Raw genomic sequence first — 20,831 nt, forward strand, 5'->3', positions numbered from 1 at the left:
ATCTGCAATGTACTTCTCGCAGAAGTATATCGATGCTAACGTTAACATGGGGCTTGTTAAAATATCACTGACATTCGACTGTTTCATCGACGTTATTGTTTAATTGCAATTTAGAATCGCGAATCTTTCGGTGCATTCAAGATGGAGTGTACTCGTCATTTTTTTTAACTCGTTGGGCTCATTTAAAGGGGCGTTTACCTGTTTCAACATGACGGCCAGTATCATCCAATCAAAATTGCACTTTCCGCCAACCTAGGTCAGTGTCATCCAATCAAAATTGTGCTTTCCGCCAACTGCAGCCCCGAGAGAAAATGAACAGCGAAAAAGCGAGAACATGTATTTAATTTTATCGGTGAGCCATATGCAATCAACAAAAGAGCCATATATGGCTCGCGAGCCATAGGTTCCCTACCCCTGGTCTAGTGGATGCAAAGTGAAACCGCAGCTACAATTGGAGCTTTTATTCTATGCGCCTGATACAGTAATGCATTGCACCATATAAAACAGTTTTACAAGACCCATCCGTTGAAAGTGCACCCTATATGGCAAAGTGCCTTATCGTATTTACCATCACCCTCTGCGATTCGCATAAGAACAAGGAATGATGATAGCGTAGATACTTGGCCATGGAGAAGACTTGGTACACGACGTCGAGGTTACAGATTGTAAATCTATAAAATGACACAAACCTCAAACACAGCCAGAGCGTAGGGGTGTCCCAGTTTCTCTGCAGATGTCATGTGTGTCCTGCGGTGAGCCCCGTTCAGGTCCACACTGGCTATGTGGTGCAGCTTGGAGTCCACCCAGTACAGACGGCGGTTAGCTACGTCTGAGGACACAAATTGAACGTTTGTTGACCGACAAATCCCCTCATTGATTGTGTGAGAGAAATGAAGATGATCTCGATTAGTTGACAACAAGTAATATCAATGTCATCCATAAGCACTGCGCTCAATGCCTAATTACGTTTCAAAGCTTCATCTTACTTCAATGGTCATTAACAATCATATTTGTCACCAATACAAGGCTCGATAAACAGCTGTTTTACCTAGAGTGATGCCGTTGGGCCACTCAATGTTATCAGCCACCAGCACTTGGCGATCCACTCCATTCATCCCGGCCTTCTCTATCTTGGCTCTTGTGCCCCAGTCGGACCAGTACATGAAACTGAATGCAACAAAGAAAGAATATGTAGTGGTTGGATAGGATATGTAAAGACAGAACAAAAAAGGTGTTCAATGTTTGTTTCTTTTTCTTTTCTTTTTTTAATTGAAATTCAAATTTCTTTTGAAATTTCCATCTGATTCTGTCATTGATGAACAGCACTTTTGGGGCTATGTAGTAAGAATCAATTGGAAAGTGGTTAAATTCAGCTGTTGTTCATGCAACCAATTTTTATTGCATGAATAATCCATCAAGTCAATCAATTACTTCTTGGCAAGCAGAGACACTTGTAGGACAACCGACACAATTTTTTTGTTTCCTAACTGACATCAGAAAAACATTTTATAGCATCTAAAATACCCAAAACATACATTTTTAGTCAAATGCAAAACACCAATAAAAATGACTTAAAGTGTCCTAAAACTACTTCAAAATGACCTCAGAAAGTTTCAGTTTCAGAAGGTCCCGCCCCCGTGCTTGTGACGTCACGCCAGGATGTCTTGCCTAGCTCTAGAATTAAAACAATGACTTCAGATTTGGAGAAGATGCTTTCTTGTTACTCATCCAGTTATGAATATGATTCAAATAGTTCTGAAGAGGAAAGCATAAATGTTTGCAATCGATTAAAGAAGTCCTTCTGTGTCATTTTGAGGTGTCTGGACTGCAATGTAGCATCCCAGAAAATGCACAAGATGGTGACCAAGCTCCGTTGGAAATGGGCTGATTTGGCTGCTGGGAATTTGTGTCAGCTAGTATCAAATAGTAGTGTTGGTGCAACACACAACTATTAACCATCGTGTTATTTATGTGTTTTCCTTCTAATTTCGCCATCAACACGGATCAACACGACATTTTCAGACCAAACAAAGAACATAAAATGCATTGTGTGTCCCTTTCTCAGTCAGTGACACTACCTACCGTGACGTCACGGTAGATATCGTCACCAACTCAACAACAAGACTTCCTGAATATTCAGCGCGAGTCTTAAAACGTAATATATAGCTATATGCAGTGGAATTTTTGTAAAATACGCTCATTAGAAGTCATTTGAAGTGATTTTACAAATTATGGACACAACTTGTCCGGGGGCGTCGGTTGTCCTTTATTTTACAAAATAAAAAAAAAAATACAAGTTTTGAAAATTGGGGGGCTCATTCAGTCAATTACTCGTATACTAAATTGCTGTTCCTAATTGAGCCTCTAGGTGGCAGCACTTAGCACACACAGGTAACAGCGCTACTGCCCAATGTATTCATTCTACATGTGGGCCAGACGTTATTGATTTTATGACAGGGGCTGTGGGCCGGATGAAAATTGGCCACAGGCTGCATTTGGCCCCCAGGCCGGACTTTGGACATCTTGACTTCAGGTTTATTTCTTGAGCAATGTAAACATGTTTTGTTTTTTGTATCCTTTAAATTCATGTATGAGCACCATATGAGCCTTCGTTTCACTCTCTGTCTGTATTTTGTCAGTCTATTCTGGTTTCCGTACAGCTGCGTGAAGAATAAATTTGATGCCAATCAATCCACTGCAGCAACACCCACGGATAAAAATGTCAACTTTACAACACCGGCACATTTTCCTGCAGTATGAGCTGTCATTCAGTGACACATTCAGTATTCTGCGTGCTCTTCATTCTTCCTAAGTATGAACCATTGTGTATCAATTGTCTGTTTCGTCTTAGCGGCAGGCCTTTGGTATATGAATATGAAAATGCATTCAGTGTCATCTGAATCACCTCAGGACACAAGTGACAAAGGTTGGGAAGTTATTATTCAAATGCCAGAGGTGTCATTGAGTTGTAACATCATTTGACCAATACAGCAAATCACGAAACAATGACATCGTAAATGCATCGTAAACACATCCGAGATTGAGAATGCAAACGTCCTACACCTCACCCATGATGAGGATCCAGTGCTATGGCTCTGGGTTCGCTAAGATCAGTGTTTATGAGGATGCGTCGCTTGGTTCCGTCCACTGAAGCTACTGAGATGGCTTTGTCGCCAGAGTCCGTCCAATACAGGTTGTGCTGCAGCCAGTCCAGGGCAAGACCGGCTGGGGTTTGCAGTGAAGACTCCACCAGTTGGACCTGCTGGGCTGGGTCACCGGCCTCATGGATGAAGGCGCTGCAGGAGTGGATTTGCCATAAGTCATATCAGATATAAGCCTACGAGTGTCCATAACAGTGTAATGATTATGATTAACTACTCATTCAGCAAGGTTTTTGAAAGGAATGATGGTAGTAACGCGTGACTCAATAGTGGTTTGTGTTTCAAGAAAATGTAACATGTTACTAAATCTGAAATAGTGGTCTGATTACAGTTACTCTTCAGTTACTTTGTTACAAAATACTGTTATCACAATTCAGAGAGATGAAAATATGAATGGTGATTGTGTGAGCTGCAATGAATACAGAGGTCCCAGATGTTATGTATTTATTTTCGTGTCATCTGAAATGTTGTTTTATCATTACCTTCAATGGGTTCCTATACATTTTTGAGTTTTTTTTCAAGATCTTATTATTTGTTTTCAAATCGTTAAATGGCCTCGCTCCTCCTTACCTCTCCGAGCTCACCCACCCTTATACACCTTCCCGGCGTCTCAGGTCTGCTGACCAAATGTTATTAGATGTACCAAAAACTAAATGGAGGCTCAGAGGGGATCGAGCCTTTTCTTTAGCTGGTCCCACTCTCTGAAATTACCTGCCACTGAACATTCGGAAAAGTGACTCAAGACTCACTTGTACTCTTTGGCATTCAACTCAGCATGATTCAGACTTGATTTTAGTTTTACTCCCTGGTGCTTTCTACTATCTTTATTTTTTGTATATGGTATGTGTCAATATGGCGGCCCGGTAGTCCAGTGGTTAGCACACCGGCTTCACAGTGCAGAGGTCGCCGGTTCGCGTCCCAGTCCGGCCTCCCTGTGTGGAGTTTGCATGTTCTGCCCGGGCCTGCGTGGGTTTTCTCCGGTTTCCTCCCACACACCAAAAACATGCATGGCAGGCAGATTGACCACTCCAAATTGTCCCTAGGTGTGAGTGTGAGAGTGACTGTTGTATGTCTTTGTGTGCCCTGCGATTGGCTGGAAACCAATTCAGGGTGTCCCCCGCCTCGTGCCCGAAGACAGCTGAGATAGGCTCCAGCAACCCCCGCGACCCTAATGAGGAATAAGCGGTACGGAAAATGAGATGAGATATGTGTCAATGTTAAGCGCTTTGTTACAGCTTCAGCTGTTGTTAAAGCGCTATATAAATCAAGATGTATTGTAATGTTTTGTATTGTATTACAGTACTAGCCATTAAATGTCAGTTTAGACAAAAATGTATTAATGTTAAGTGAAGTTCATCATCCCCCCCTATTTCTCTCGCTCATCTCCGCGCTCCCCCTCCCCGCCAGAAAGTCACAAAGATTTTGATCATTTAATTCATCATAAATTTGAATATAACCATTATCCTGAGATATCATTCTTAAAAATCTAGAATATTGGACAAATCATCTGTCATTTTATCATAAGTGTGGTTGTAGGCATTTGCTGATAGTACCGAATAAAGCAACTGGAAATCTAATTTAGTTACTTTTGAAATCAAGCAATCAGTAATGTAACAAAAAGTTACTTCCTCAAGGTAATTGTGGGAGGAAATGTATTACAGAAGGGGTTTCTTCCATTTTGGTTTAAATGGTTTGGTAATTTTGTGACATTGGGGACCTTCAAGCATTGTGAAACTGAATTTATTTATTCCAAGTTAATTGAATACTAAATGGTTCATATATGGCGAGCCCTATTTTGCCTTGTGTTAAAGTGATGCGGAAGCCTTGACCTGAGCTCAGAGAAAGTTCATGAAAGGGTTAAAGTCCTTCTTGAATGGACCACTTATCAGAATCGACAAGGCCTCGCTCGGGGGCCAGTCCCTGTCACAAATAATATCATCATGACGGAGGTGTGAGGTGGGGGCTGCGCATACTTTGCCAAGCAGCAATTTCCCTTGCATTGTCCCCAGAGATGTCTACCTGATATATAAAAGCAACAGGCTGTTCCAATTACAATTCACTCCAAGGGGGAAATTAATTGGTGATACCAACCACGGATCAGATCTAGGAGACCACAGCCAAGATTTGACCAATTAAACGTCAGAAAGTGAGTCTGAAGACGAAACGCAAACACCTGGTATGGGCGACAACCAACACCAAGTATTGGGTACTCGTGGAGGCTGCTGATACCAGCCAGCGACATAACAAAAAACAAATCCTCCTTAGCAGTAGTTGACGTTTACGGTGGCAGTCTGACACATTGGCAAATTATCTAATGAAATTTTAGATTTCAAAAGGACGAGAGTTATAAATACGTCCTCAATTAGTGAATACCCGCACCGGTGTTAATCTGAAAAAAAAAACAATGGTATTGAACAAACCTATGCTAACATAACACACAATTAACACTCCGCGTGATCGTCATACCTGTAGATTTTCCGATGAAAGCGGTCACACCAGAAGACGCGGTTATTAGCCACATCGAGGTCTAGAGCAACAGTGTTCTTCTGGGTTGATACCACCTGGCTGTAGTCCCGCTGGACCAGGTCGATTCGCCGGATCTCATGTCGGTTCGTGAATAGAAGATAAGGGCTTTTTCCTGATCGCAAAAGAAGAAACATTCTGACCGTTATGCTTTTAAAAAATTCTAATTCAAATGAGGCAAAAGGATAGGTTGTTCTTGTTAATCAGAAGAAATATTATGTCTTAATCCATCCTTCCATCCATTTTTCAGACTGCTTTATCCTCATTAGGGTCGCGTAGGGATCCTGGAGCCGATCCCAGCCATCTTTGGCCACTAGGCAGGGGACAACCTGAATTGGTTGCCAGCCAATCGCAGGGCACACAGAGACAAACAACCATCCACTCTCACACTCACACCTAGGGACAATTTGGAGTGTTCAATGAGCCATTCCATATTTTTGGAATGTGGGAGGAAACCAGAGTACGCTGAGAACACGCACGCGGACCCGGGGAGAACATGCAAACTCCACAAAGGGACGCCGGACCAGGTCTAAAACTCACGAGCTCTGCACTGTGAAGTCGGCGTGCTAACCACTCGACTACCGGGCCTTCCTATTATATCTTCAGTGAATTACAATTGGTAATAGGTTCAGTGGGAAAAAAAATCTTATAAAGGTCAAAGTATGATTGTGACTTGGCCTGGTTCTGTAGCATAAATAGATCATCCATTTGTTTGTCATCTTCAATGAACAAGGAAGTTAGAATGAATAAAACTATGCCAGAGGTATGTTCTCTACTAAATCATACATTATTGTTTATAGGTTGTTATTCCACCACAATCAAATAAAAAAAGATTTCATTATCCCATTTTCAATGTCTCAGGGCTATATTTTTTAGGGTAATTCTGAACGGAGGCAGTTTAGACTAGAAAAAAGAAAGCTCTGCAAGAGGGAGGGCTGGGCCACTGTGGGAGTGGTCACAACTGACTTAAATCATGACCTGATGATGATTTTTTTCCTCTGAAAGACCAAAATGAGAAACTGATCTTTATGTTTTAGTTTCAGAGGCACAAAAATACAGTATCTCCCTTTTTCCCACAATTTTTTGTTTCTGTACTAAGTGTGTTTTCAACAAAAACAATGAGATGAATTCAAACTGTGATCTCTCCAAATTCAGAGTCTTGCTTCTTTTTGAAAGATTCCAACTTGTTTCATTTTTACACCTTGATACATTGAGTGATGGTTACTGCATAAAATGGAGTCTGCGTATGCAGAAGCTTTGTTGTCATTGGCACACATCACCATTAGCAACAATTGTCTTCACCCAAGTATGTCCTTGTTGTAATTCGGGGTAGTCTTGCTTATTTTTAGAACCCCTGTTTGTGATGAGGTCGCCCAACTTGAATTTTAATTAGACCCTTCATTGAACAGGATCTTGCTGCGTATTCACAATGGGGTTGTTTATTTTTTTCCTGTTCCAGCCAGCGAGGGCAAAAAGCCAAATGATTTGAGCAGAATGTTTTCTTGCAAGTGGATGCAACCTTCTCACTGACCGTGCTTTTAGCACTATGCGGTAATAGGAAGGCACTTTTCTTCAGAGGCAGAAATCAGTTTCTGTCCTTAATGACAGTCTATGTCAAATGTCTGTCTCTTTTCAGAATATTTCCCTTTCCGACGGCCACCTGATCACAATGGCATTTTGTAAAAAAATCAATTTCAAGAACAAGCAAATGATCCCGTGGTGGTTTGAAGGACTACCACAGTGGGCCCCCTTCCCTGGAAATAGCATGGAGAAACTGCATCTGAGCCGCTCTTGACACAGATATTTGATTCTCCTACGGCATCAGCAAATTGTTAGCAAACACGCTGGAAGCCGTGCAGGGGCAAACACACAATAGAGACATAATCAACACTGTCATTAGAACATAGAGCTGTGATATACCCCAGCGGTCCGTCCCCACTTTTTTTGTCCCACGAACCAATTTCATGATTGACCAAAGCACCCCCAAAGAAATGGGTTGTTCATCAAACTAGTGCTAGTTGACACTTGAAAATCCGATATCTGAACCTGGACATTATTGTTACAAGAAGTACCTTATTTGCAAAAGGTTGTTTAAAAGGTTGTTTAAGTTATTCCGCATGTGGCCTTGTGAACCACCTGGTGTATCAGGTTATAAATGAGCTTCCTCTCTACATGCCTGCCATGTAAATCCTATCATGTCTCACAATGGGCTTTTTCCCTCCATTAACGATTTAGCACTTACCCTCTGCCTTGCAGGTCTTTGTCACGGGATCCATCTCATACCCTTCGTAGCATTCGCACTTAAAATCCCCCTTGTAATTGATGCAGATTTGGCTACAGGCATCCGGGTTCTCACATTCATCAATGTCTGCGGGGAAGGAGAAGAACGAGAGGGTATCAATCAACTGTGGCACAGTCAAGTAGAAATAGCAAATGACTGCTTTCTCCTCAGGAACAGCACCGGATGAGACTAAAATCAAAGTCAACTGGTATGTTTATCAAAGATCAAAGTGACAGTGGGTGATGATCTGGTGAACCATATCAAACACTCTAGATGTCAACAACAGACGCACTAAGCTTCTACTCAAAGTGTTAGTATTAGAAGGGCCATGACTGAATGCATAAAGAATATAACATGATGATAGAGCAATACACACTTGGTTAGGCGCCACACCGTCAGTGTAAAAATACCTCCACAAGTCTTCTTGTCCAGGAGCTGATAGCCGGCGGGGCAGTGACACTCAAAACTAATGGGAAGGTCCATGCAGATGTTAGAGCAGCCGCCATTGTTGATCATACATTCGTTAAGCCCTAGCAAAGTAAAGAACGTTGACGATCAGAAACAAGTGCGGGAGATATGGGCAATGGATTCATAGAAAAGAAGTCTAAATATCAGTGTAAGCATCAGCAAATAGACATTTCTGATGTTGCGTATGTTATCTACAGTCTTGTACTGCCAGCTATGGTTCTACCTGTTCTTTTCTCTCAATGAATCAAAGAAAGTCATTATCACTGATCGGTTCATCCAGTGACGACGAGGGCTGTGAGCAGAGATACTGAGATGTCAGTGATGGAGTGAGATAGGACTGCAGACTTGATGGGAAGTGGGCTGTGACAGAATTCATGTCCTCAATCAACTCAATCTTGTCTTGATACAAATTGGAGCATGAATCAAGGTTATGACGGTGAAAGAAAAGTTAATAAAAAAACATGCTAAAATAAAAAAAACCGACATTTTTCATTAACAAAATAAAGACAACTGAATGCAACTACATCTAAAATCGACTCATTTTAGTGAAAATAACCTTTGTATTCATATTTATTTTTGGTTTGCTGTCAAGTCGTACAGAAGAAAGACAAGTTGACTTTATCGCACAGTCCTTTGAGACCTTTTTGCTTATCTTGCACTTGGCCAATCCACCAAAGTGTTTGATGTGTGTTGGGAACACTTCGACAAAGACAACAACAGACCCATTCTGAAGCACTTACTGGGAGCTTTTTCAAATTCAATGAGCATTTAGCGCAAACATAAGTCAACATATGGTAAATATTTAAAAAAGTACCATACCCTAACTCAAATGTACTTTTTTCTAGAATAATCATGTCCGTGAAGCGAACAGATATTAAAAAAAAGGAATGAAGACACTGTGAGGAGGGAAAAAATATACTCAATTTTATAAATTGCCAGAAGTCATTAAGGAGATCAGGAGTCATCATTAATCCGTTCAAGCAATGCAGTTATGACAGTGGACAGCTTGTGGAGTCACACGTGCGGACCTTGACGCTGACACGTGTACGCCTTTGAAGTGCGCATTTCTACCCTTTGATGTCTTTCATGCCCTTTGGTGTCTTGGCGCATTCTCACGCATGCAAATGTATATAAGTAGCCAGCGCTGGACAGAGAGATCGGAGAATCATTCGGGGGAATCAAGGGGCAGAACCACTTGGACTCGGACTCAGAGACACACGCACGCAGACTCGCAGAGACCTGCACAGCGTCGGACGGAGTTCACAGCACGACTTGCTCAACTCCACGCCACTATCAAGCTCTGGGACACATTACATCTGGGTGTCACTTGCCTGGGAGATCTGTCAATGAACCTATTTAGGATTAAAGAGAAACATCAAAATCTTTAAGCTCATCATGTTATCAGTTTAAAGGTTCTCATTATTGGTGCATGAAAAGGTTCAGATCCCAACCCTTATTCGTTGACACCTCTCTTTCACTACTCTTGAAAATTGCAATGGCACTTCTCAATGACAGCTATTCCAGTGATTAGCAATTGCCCTCTCTTGGACTTGGATGGAGTAACTAAAAGAGTCACGGAGGGCAACGGGGAATATATTTTTCCAGGAAATTCCATCAAGCCATGATTTACAGGAGACTTATTCTTTTTACCGTGCGCCAACGTCATCTGCATTCTCGCGCCGCCTCCGCCAGCTCTTTTTCACTATGACAACTCATTACAAAGTGGCCATTATCAAAGAGTTCTTCCCAGTGAACGCATGACTTGAGGGTGAGGCGTGCTAAGTAATGAGTCTGCGCTGCCGACACGTTATTCCTAATGAGCTGAGAAACTACATGCTGGGATGCGGAGAGCAATGCCTGGCATCTGCAAATGTTTTCGTTGCGGGATTGTAGCATGGGAGCGTTTTGAGAGCAAAAAGACATCTTGGTAATGAATGGTTGAGAGGACAGAACAATGGAATGTGCAAAGTCTGTGTGTGTGTGCGTGCGTGTTGATATTTTTTAACAAGCTGTGAACAAAACAGAGATGAAGGAGAAATACAAGGTCGCAGGAAGAAAAGGACGAGAAATTATTTTTTTGTAATGAGCTTCCCTGGCACAGTTTAGCATCACTTCCTGAATGTGATTTTACATGATAGGAGAATGTTAGGTTGAACTTTTGTGTGAAAGAGAAGTGATCAAAATATTATGGCTCAATCCACTGATGAAGAGGTGATGTCAGAACAGCGGTGTTGATCACGCAAGCAACAAGACTTTTGGCTTCTCCTTCAAAGTAAATTGAACAAGCAGACTCAAGAGAGCCGGGGCTGTCGGCGGTTACTTGAGGCAAACCAAAACATGCTTATTTCCAATAAATGTGGCAATGTACCGTATAATTTTTTGAATGGCTTACCGGCATTTGCCACTGAACACAGCCAGAAACGCAAAGCGAGGTTAAGACAGGGTTCAATATAGGAATTGAAACCACAAATCCACTTTACAAGTTAGCAAGTGGATGAAGTTGGACACCTCAGTATTTGATTTGGGCATGATTGTTTTTCAAATATATTTTAAATATGCAATAGTTATAATAATAATAATAATAATAATAATAATAATAATAATAATAATAATAATAATAATAATAATAATAATAATAATAATAATAATAATAATAATAATGTTATAAGCGCATTTCCAAACTTTATATATTTGACCAAAACTACATCTACTACTAATTAATACGAACTAAAGTAAAAATAAAAACAAACAAACCCAGTCTTCAAATTCATTGAGACTACCGTATTTCCCGTGTATAAGGCACACCCAAAAGCCTTTTCCTAAACTTTTATATATTTAGATATTATAGTTGGAAAACTCTTGTCATTCATTGAAGCTGCCCCTTATACAGTACAGTAAAGTCTCGTTATATCGATATTCAAGGGAGTCCGATAAAATGTCGATAAAACCGGGACTATCGATATATCCGATCCTGCGCCGAACTGCATTAAACAAAAGCCGCCAAAAGAGGGCAGCCAAGCGCCATATAAGAAATGGAGCTGGCCATTAGCTCCCTTTTTTTTTGGGTGAGAGATGTTCCCCCAATGTTGCCTCAAAATGGCACATATAATTCTTTAATGATTGTAAACATGTATGCTTTAATCTTCAGAACTACAGTGTATTTGAAACATATTCATAACTGGATGTGTAACAAGAAAGCATATTATCCGAATCTGAAGCCATTGTTTGGATTCACAAGCAATGCAAGACGTCTTGGCGTGAAGTCATTTTTATTTGCATTTGAATAAAAAGTGACATCGGCTGTCCTTTAATACACAGTATGGAATGTTAATAATTTTCAAAATCATCGCGCTTCAGCAGACAAAACAAGAAACATTGTTGCAAAAAACGATTGCATTCATATACAGTACAGTGGGCATGTACATAACACAACAGGGAAACTGCAACGCTTACATCTTACTGTATTATGTATACAATTTAAAAAAGTCATCAATCTTCTTCTGCTTCCCATTTTTACCTTTTAACACAAACACTTCAATCTCGTCTGCTACACACGAGCTAGCGTCTGAAAATGAAAATGGCTCTGCTACACGAGTGCTGGGCACGTAAACAAGTCACCTGACCAAGTCGACCAATTGCGCGACTGATGGCGTGACACGTAACCAAGACACGTGACCAAGTTGACCAATGGCGCGACCGATGGCGTGTCACGTGACAAAGTCACACGGCCAAGTCGACCAATAGCGCGACCGATGGCGGCTCATGTGACCAAGTCGACCAATGGCGCGACCGATGGCGGCTCACGTAACAAGACACGTGACCAAGTTGACCAATGGCGCAACGGATATATCGATATAAACAACAAAAATGGCCGGCGGGGGATGAAAAGGAGCATCGTAATAACCGGATTATCGTAATAACCGGGTATCGTACTAAACGGTACTAATTATACATAAAAAGACTAGAAATGTGCAAGGGAAATGAAAATAGTATCGTAATAAGCGGTACTATTGATATAACCGATATCGATATAACGAGACTTTACTGTATATGACATTTTTTGGAAAATAAAACATTTATTGGGGTTGCACCTTATACAGTGGTACCTCAGTTCTCGACCATAATCCGTTCCAGAACCCTGTTTGAAAACCGATTTGTTCGAACACCGAAACCATGTTTCCCATTACAAATAATGTAAATCGTTTTAATCCGATCCAACACCCTGAATGTTTACCTTTTTAGGACAGTATTTTACACATTATTTTATGCATGAAATTGCACATTAAAATGCTGACCAACACATAAAAAGCAATGTATATCTCAGAAAATGTTAAGCAAAATAGCAAATAACATAAACATAACCCAGGCTAATCGTACATTCGGAAAGAAAAGAATTACGAATAGGATTTTTTACCTTTGTGGTGGTCAGCAGAAGGCGCAGGTGGACGAAGGAAGGAAATTTATTGTTTGGAAGGAGTCCCCTCCCATAAAAACTTCGAGGAGCTCTTCTGTCTGAGGGGTGCTCACACGTTCAAATCTCTTTGCTCCTATCAAGTGCGAGTTGACAGCGGGGGGCGGGGCTACCTTTCCCGGCCGCCCTCCACCTGCTGTCAATTCTCTAATCACGGACACGGGGCATTTATCCGGTTCGCGATCACCTTGCCAATGCCGGATGATTGACTCACCTCGCCACCGTACCTGGACTCTTCCTTCGATGCGCGAGTGTATCCGGTCCGAGGTATTTTCCCTGCGTCCCGTAAATTTATGTCATCTTCCGGGATTGCGTAATTTTGCACCCTCGTGTGCCATTTGCTTTTTGGCGTAGTAAGCGGGTCGGATCACCCCCTGCCTTCTTACTCGCTGTGTTTTCTTTGATTTGTGTATAAACATTCTGCTTGGGTAGTACGTCTCTGCCGCCTGCTTTGGGATCCCAAACATTCCACTACGTTCCGACGAGTCAGCTGCCGTCACTTTCGCTCGGAACGTGACAGCTACGGATGACTCGGCTACAGGATATTCTTTTCTCTTAAAATATCTATCCAATGACACTTGCTCTCACTCCCACAGCCACTTCACTAGATTTCACAGCCTCATTATTCTTTAATATCGTACTGATCGTAGATTTCGCCATGCTGTATTCCCGAGCCAGATCAGACACTCACACACCTCCTTCATAGTTTGCGATTATTTCTTTCTTAAATGCAGTAGTTGTATGCACTACTTTTCTTTTTTCACTTGTAGCAGCACTTACTTTCTTTGGAGGCATGATTAGGGGCTAAAACTCTTCGTACACCTATATTAAACGCTAGAGCAAAACGCAGCACGTCCGCAAGACAACAGTTGGTCACGGAGAGAGCGATACACCCGTACGCCGCTCAGCATCCCCCCCTTCCGTACTCACTCACGCGTCGTACCGGCGTTCGAACACCGATTATTGTTCGAACTGTGAAGCAAGAATTTCTCGAATATTTTGTTCGGACTCCGATTTATTCGAACTGTGAGTCGTTCGAAAACCGAGGTTCCACTGTACTCCGGTGCACATTATGCACTTTAAAATACGGTACTTTGAAATAAGAATAAAAACCAATATGTCACGAATTCCTGTCACCAGCTGATGACCTCGACTACTTGTAAATTTGAACACTCATCGAGACAAAGCGATGGACTCACACAGACAATCACCACATACAGTAATTGTAACATGTGCTTCTTCTTTTCCCTTTTGGGCTTTTCCCTTCAAGGGGTCGCCACAGCGAATCAGTGTCCTCCATCTTCAGAGGTTTGATTCGCAGGTTTGTTTTGGCCAAGCTTTTACGTCAGATGCCCTTCCTGACACAACCCTCTGTGTTTATCCGGGCTTGGGACCAGCACAAGATGACACTAACTTGTGTCCCCGTAATTGTAAGATGTGCATGTAGTAGAAAATACAAAAAAATGCAAATCTGTGCAAAGAAAGCCTTTTCTTACCACACTCTTTCTTGGGCTCATCTGATCTGTCCTTGCAGTCCTTGACGGAGTCACACACTTTGGAACTATCAATACACTCCCCGTTCTTGCACAAGAACTTTAGAGGACCCTCACATTTTGTAGCTGCAACAAAAAAGTGAAACATTAAGTGAATATGTGGGTGGGATCTGAGTTCCTGGGACTTTAACAACATCCAAAGCACTTAGGTAAGAGCCAACAAATAGCTAGGTGCATTCAAAATGAACCCTAGACATAAAAGACTGTAAAAAGTCAAGCGAGAGAAATATATCAAAGTCAAAGTCAAAGTCCGCTTTATTGTCAAATATGCTAATATGCATGACATACAGCACAGATGAAATTACTGTCCTCTCGGACCCAGCATGCAAGGCACTTATAATTACTTTAACAAACAAACATGAAAACGCCAATTTGCCGGGAGAGGGGGATATATATATATATATATATATATATATATATATATATATATATATATATATATATATATATATATATATATATATATATAGATGAGAAGGTTTCTTCAGCCGTCATCTGTACAATTTTGAAGGTTTCGGACGTTTCGCCTCCTATCCAAGAGGCTTCGTCAGCGAACTAAAGTCTGACTGGTCGTATCGGCCCTATTTATATATCCCTAATGTCCAGGCATGGCAGCGCCGGACACAGCTATGATAGGTCCCTACTCTCAGGTTGGGGGGAGCAGAGGACCCCTCCCTGTGGCCCCACTGATTGTTCCTATTGAGTCTCCCTGTCTGGGGAGATTCAACAAATTCTAAAAAAAAAGACAGTGGGGCCACAGGGAGGGGTCCTCTGCTCCCCCCAACCTGAGAGTAGGGACCTATCATAGCTGTGTCCGGCGCCGCCATGCCTGGACATTAGGGATATATAAATAGGGCCGATACGACCAGTCAGACTTTAGTTCGCTGACGAAGCCTCTTGGATAGGAGGCGAAACGTCCGAAACCTTCAAAATTGTACAGATTACGGCTGAAGAGACCGAGAGGAAGACCGAAGAGGAGGTTTATGGATGTGGTCAAAGAGGATATGAAGGTAGCTGGTGTGAGAGAAAAGGATGCACAAAACCGGGATAGATGGAGGACATTGATTCGCTGTGGCGACCCCTGAGGGGAAAAGCCGAAAGGAAGAGAAGACATATATATATACATATATACAGAGAGAGAGAGAGAGAGAGAGAGAGAGAGAGAGAGAGAGAGAGAGAGAGAGAGAGAGAGAGAGAGAGAGAGAGAGAGAGAGAGAGAGAGAGAGAGAGAGAGAGAGAGAGAGAGAGAGAGTAAATCAAGGAGAAGCTACCGTTGACGCAGCCTGATTCATCGCTGTGATCCGGGCAGTCGTTGACCTTGTTACACTGCTTGGTGCCGTGGATGCAGGAACCGTCACCGCACTGGAACTCATCAGGACGGCAAGTCAGCAGAGCTGTGTGCAGAAAAAATACACACACACACACACGGACACGCGCAAGCGCACACACACACACACACACACACACACACACACACACACACACACACACACACACACACACACACACACACACACGCACACATACACACACACACACACGCACACACACACACACACACACACACACAACAACAAATTTAAATCCTTTCACCAAGACTTCAAGGTGTCAAATTGAAAGCAAGCTAATTTCTTATTTAATATCACATACTGAGATTTGAAAACATGAAGTAAACATCACTTATGTTGGGAAGGTCTAGAATAGGTTGGGCCAGACCTGGAAATAAAATACCTGAGGAAGTGAGTGATGTATTTTTGATTACCTTATTTTTGTTTTGACCCTCATCCCCTAATAGTCATCCAGCATGATTTAGGGCAGACTTACAATGTTAAAGCAAACACTCCTAATTTCTCCATAATGGGCACTATTTTGGTAGTTGGCGCAGAAGCACTCCAGCTTAAAAACTGGCACATCTTGATTTTCATGCTTGTGCAAGGCTCGGTGCACATGCTTGGAAATTTCGTTCATCTCTCTACGCTGTGCTCAGAGTTCCGGTGTAAGTAGTCCTCCTGGCGCATTTGACGTTTTGGTGACTGAAATTTATCAATGCTTTACCAGTTTTAGTTTTAGAGGAAGTTGTCTCACGCAAATATCTGGGGGTTTATTTATCTATGTGTAACAGAGTTGTGCACTAAGATTATTAAATTGTGACGCAACGGCGCACATTATGGCACAAAGTCCCACCCATAGTAGTCAGAATTACTTGGACAAGTCTATGATGAGTCGCATTTCTCACATGGTCTGGATTAACTAGCATTTTCATGACAATTACTTATTTTGTTTCCCTTTGTGTAATGTCTAGTGTTATCTAATTAGTTCCCTGATTCCTTTCCAGTCCAGATTACTTTTTGTGTCATTATTTAATTCAAGTTTTGTCGAGTGGAACTTTGAAGCACTTTGCGAAACAAAAAAAGTAATAAGTGGCTTCAATTGGAAAGCAATTCCCTCAGCCTTCTTCTACACGCAGCTCGCATGACAACAGACTCCTGGACTTGATGTGTGCGACAAACATTCTCTTAATGGCTTGTGCGAATACCTCAGCTTTATACTCCACCACAGTGCAACACGAGCTTCAGGGCTTCTCATGGTTCTGGCTGGATTGGAGGAAAATCGGCTATATCGCAACGTCCCCTTCCTCACACTGGATTTATTTAGACAAACACATCCTGTATTGGACATTGCGAGTTGCTTGATGAGGAGATAAAGTGCTAAATGACAAAGTAACACCTCAGGCGATGAGGAAAAAGCAGATTTCTGAGAAACGATATGAAGGGAATTTACATGAATGAACTCATGGCGTTCAATGTCTTCAATCGTCCCAATCTACCGGATTACTGTACTGTGGATGCAGTGGATGCAGTTCCCGCAAAGGACAATTTTCCCCCTTCACAGTTGTAACATATCGCGCAAGACAATGACCATTTCTGCATCCCACCCGGCATGCTCATTTTAAAGACCTCTTTACATTTCATATGTACACCTCAAAAATTATTAAACAAAACAATTTAGTTACACAGTCAAGTTATCACCTTTTGAAGTGAAGTGTTTATTCCAGTGGCACCTTTCATCTTGTTCGCACTTAGTAAAACAGCCGAAATGCAAGAACCGCCACTATTATCTAACACTACATTGGCATTGTGCAGTGCAAATCTGACTTGCAAATACGGTAACTGGTATTAGATCAGAGGAGGCAGAGAACAGCGAGGGATGTAAAAAACAAAATTACAATATGCCAGGGCAAGACCCAAATCGGGTTAAAAACAAACGAGCCATAATTATGAACACAATATTGATGATAAAAATCCGAATGGAGCATTTTGTCATAGCAATGGCACTCATTAAATTTGATTCAAAGTTCATATTTGTTCCTCAGTTTTCTGTTGGTGATATCAGGTGAGCAAGGGTAGGGGGGTGGGAAACCGAATATAAACACTGTAACTTTTTAAACTTTTGATACTTTATGAGCATTGAACGGGATATAGGCTTTTTATTTATCTAAAATTGGTAAGGAGGTAATCCCTTATCACTTTTATTCCTACTTTTACTTTGACACCCTCTGCAGATGACTATCTGACCTAAAACACACACACAGACGCCAAGATTCGGGCAAGCAAGGACACAAATCGCCCATCGGTGTCTTAAAGTTGTCAGCGTGTGCCTCATTATCCTCGGTGGACAGTGGACAGCGGCAGGAAGAGGCGTCAGGGTCATCTCGAGACAAGACAACACCTGCGTCAAAGTTTAAGAAAGGACAGAAACAGAAAACTTACGGCAGTCTGACTCGTCCGACTTGTCCTTGCAATCAGGATCGCCGTCACATTTCCAGCTGAGTCGCACACACTCCCCGTTGGCGCAATGAAACTCCTCGCCAGTGCAGTTGGCCCTGCGGTTCGATAGATGAACGCCGTCACCGCCGCAGCGATCGGGCCCCTCGTCCGAACTATCCGCACAGTCGGGATCGCCGTCGCAGCTCCACATGAGCGGCACGCACTCTGAATTGTTGCAGCGCAGATGGTTGGGCCCGCAGGTGAGAGGTGAAGTACACTTGAGCTCATCGCTGCCATCGCCGCAGTCATCGTCCCCGTCGCACACGTGGGCGAAGGCCAAACATTTACGGTTGCCGCACATGAACTCGCCGGAGGGGCAGGCTTTGGCATCTGGTGCATCAATGGAAAGAACAAAAACAAACACCAAAAAAAAATGCTATTTTCGTAACATAATAATAAACATGCATCATGACACTGTAACGTTTAAGCGTCCCTTCAAAATAAGATACACCACAAATTACGTGCATTGAAAATACAGCTCAGCATCATTGCATATAATGCAGAGTTTGGTTGTTGTGTGACAATATCTCATTAAGATAAATCTGTATTTTAAGTCCCATGCTCTGATAGGTCCCTGCTGTAAGGTTGGGAGCTGAGACCTATCAGAGCAGGGGTCCGGCACAGGGACCTATCGAAGCGGAGGTCTGGCAAGGCCACCGCTGTCCATTAGGGACATAGGGCCAGGGTTACCAGCACAACTTTAGTTCGCTGACAAAGCTCTTCGGATGAGGAGCGAAACGTCCGACACCTTCAAAGAACAGATGACGGCTGAAGAAACCAGTTTCTTGAAGGGCCACTCCTGTATGACTGAGAACCTACACAGACGTATCTGAAGAAATGTTGATCAGGGAAAACATCTGGCACAAAATGACTTGATTTTAGCTGATGAATTATTCAGCACGTGGATGTCTCGATTGGCAAAATGCCTTCATGTAATTTATCTGGCAAAAGTTTTTGTGAAATTCTTTTAAACTGCTTAGAGTGGAAGGACTGACTCTGGTTGGCTGTGTAATCAGTACACACAAAGACAAGGCAAAAAAAGTACTCAAGGGGAAAAAAAGAGTGCAATGCATTGCTCCCAGCGATAAGGATTAAGGCCAAGAAAACATGAGAAAGGCGCTATGAATAAACTTAACTTAAGTGAGTTGTCATGGAAATTCATAAAATTAAACTCTGGTGCATTGGCTATGGGCTGGGTTTTTTTGGAGGGGGGTGGCTAACAGCAGAATGATGTCATCTAGCACACGTGGATTCAAAATGTATAAAATACAGTCTTTGTAATCCCGATGAAATTAATTCTTTTGACATTCTTATGAGAATATTTGATCCAAGGTGACATTTCATATTCATCAAGTAACTCCCATTTAACTCAAATACAAATTACTTGGAAGCGAGTTTTTCAGAGCTGAAAGAAGCCAAATGACAAAGGCCATATTGTTATTTCAAGACTCCTTCCTCGCTCGCCTCACTTCACAAAAGGGAAAAGTGAATCATCTGACACACGCCAATAATAATAATAATAGCCCATGGGAACATTTTATACAACTCCCCACGAACAGGCTATTTGGAAGAATTCAAATCTTCGTTGCAAGTCAGGGAGCTTTGCCTTAGGATGAGTGACAGCATTGCTAAGTAAAGCCGAAGCTGTAACGTGGAATGATGTCAGAAGAGGGGGAAAATTTGATTTGCACAGAATATTTCTCAATGGAAAATGCAGCAAAAGCCATCAAGCAAGGAAGGAATTAGCAGCTAAGTTAATTAATGGTTACTTCGCCTAGTGCGTGTGTGTGTGTGCGTGTGCATGTGTTTAACACAACATTCAGATTTTGAACTATGATCATATTTTGTAATAATATGTTTTGTAATATTAACTATTACAATAATAGTTGTGACTACAAAAAGACACTTTCATTTATGTGTGTGTGTGTGCGTGTGCATGTGTGTGATACAACATTCAAGTTTTGAACTATTATAATATTCTAACTATTCTATAACTACAGTATTATAATATGAGTATAACATTAATATTAACTATTACAATAATAGTTATAGTAATAGTGACTACAATAAGTACTGTGTGTGTGTGTCCGAATCAGAAAACCTTTATTCGTCCCACAATGGGGAAATTTGCGTGTGTGTGTGTGTGTGTGCGTGCATGCGTGCGTGCATGCGTGCGTGTGTGCGTGCGCGCGTGTGTGTGTGTGTGTTTGTGTGTGCATGTGTGGGGCTTTGTGTGTGTGATACAGCAGGCTTTGCATCTATTAGGCTAATAAGAGCCGTGAATGCAATAAGACACTTTTATTTGTGTTCCTGTGTGTGTTTTTTAGATGCCGTTGATACGCTCCCGTTTAAAAATTATGGATTGAACTCAAGACACAAATTGCTCAAAGCAGCCCCAATGCGAACACCCAAACAAGCACACATTCCACTTAGGAAAACAATTAACTGCATCATGTGGGATAAAATGTTCACTCCCACCGCCGAGCTTTTCTCAAGATGTGTATTTTCCTGCCGGGATGCCATTTTGCAGTATCTTCAGCGTTTAAA

At 42.0% G+C, this 20,831-nt stretch overlaps 1 protein-coding gene across 3 annotated transcripts in view; it reads right to left on the bottom strand.

Annotated features, from left to right (window-relative positions):
• The window catches only part of LOC148891747 (low-density lipoprotein receptor-related protein 8-like), a 75,093-nt gene that overhangs the window by 16,005 nt on the left and 38,257 nt on the right, over positions 1-20,831 (bottom strand). For 2 of the 3 annotated variants that reach the window (XM_089007640.1, XM_089007639.1), the window contains exons 5-13: positions 18,228-18,614; positions 15,729-15,851; positions 14,401-14,523; positions 8,376-8,495; positions 7,927-8,052; positions 5,628-5,799; positions 3,069-3,296; positions 1,049-1,167; positions 690-829 (exon numbers count right to left, since the gene is read on the bottom strand). In XM_089007640.1, the coding sequence (XP_088863766.1) occupies positions 690-829; positions 1,049-1,167; positions 3,069-3,296; positions 5,628-5,799; positions 7,927-8,052; positions 8,376-8,495; positions 14,401-14,523; positions 15,729-15,851; positions 18,228-18,614 (1,538 nt within the window). The remainder of the gene's footprint in view (positions 1-689; positions 830-1,048; positions 1,168-3,068; positions 3,297-5,627; positions 5,800-7,926; positions 8,053-8,375; positions 8,496-14,400; positions 14,524-15,728; positions 15,852-18,227; positions 18,615-20,831) is intronic. The other variant, XM_089007641.1, reaches the window with a different exon arrangement.

Source organism: Hippocampus bargibanti, linkage group LG11 (assembly GCF_051943395.1).
Source record: "Hippocampus bargibanti isolate YZ-2025 linkage group LG11, ASM5194339v1, whole genome shotgun sequence".
NCBI classification, from domain to species: Eukaryota; Metazoa; Chordata; class Actinopteri; order Syngnathiformes; family Syngnathidae; genus Hippocampus; species Hippocampus bargibanti.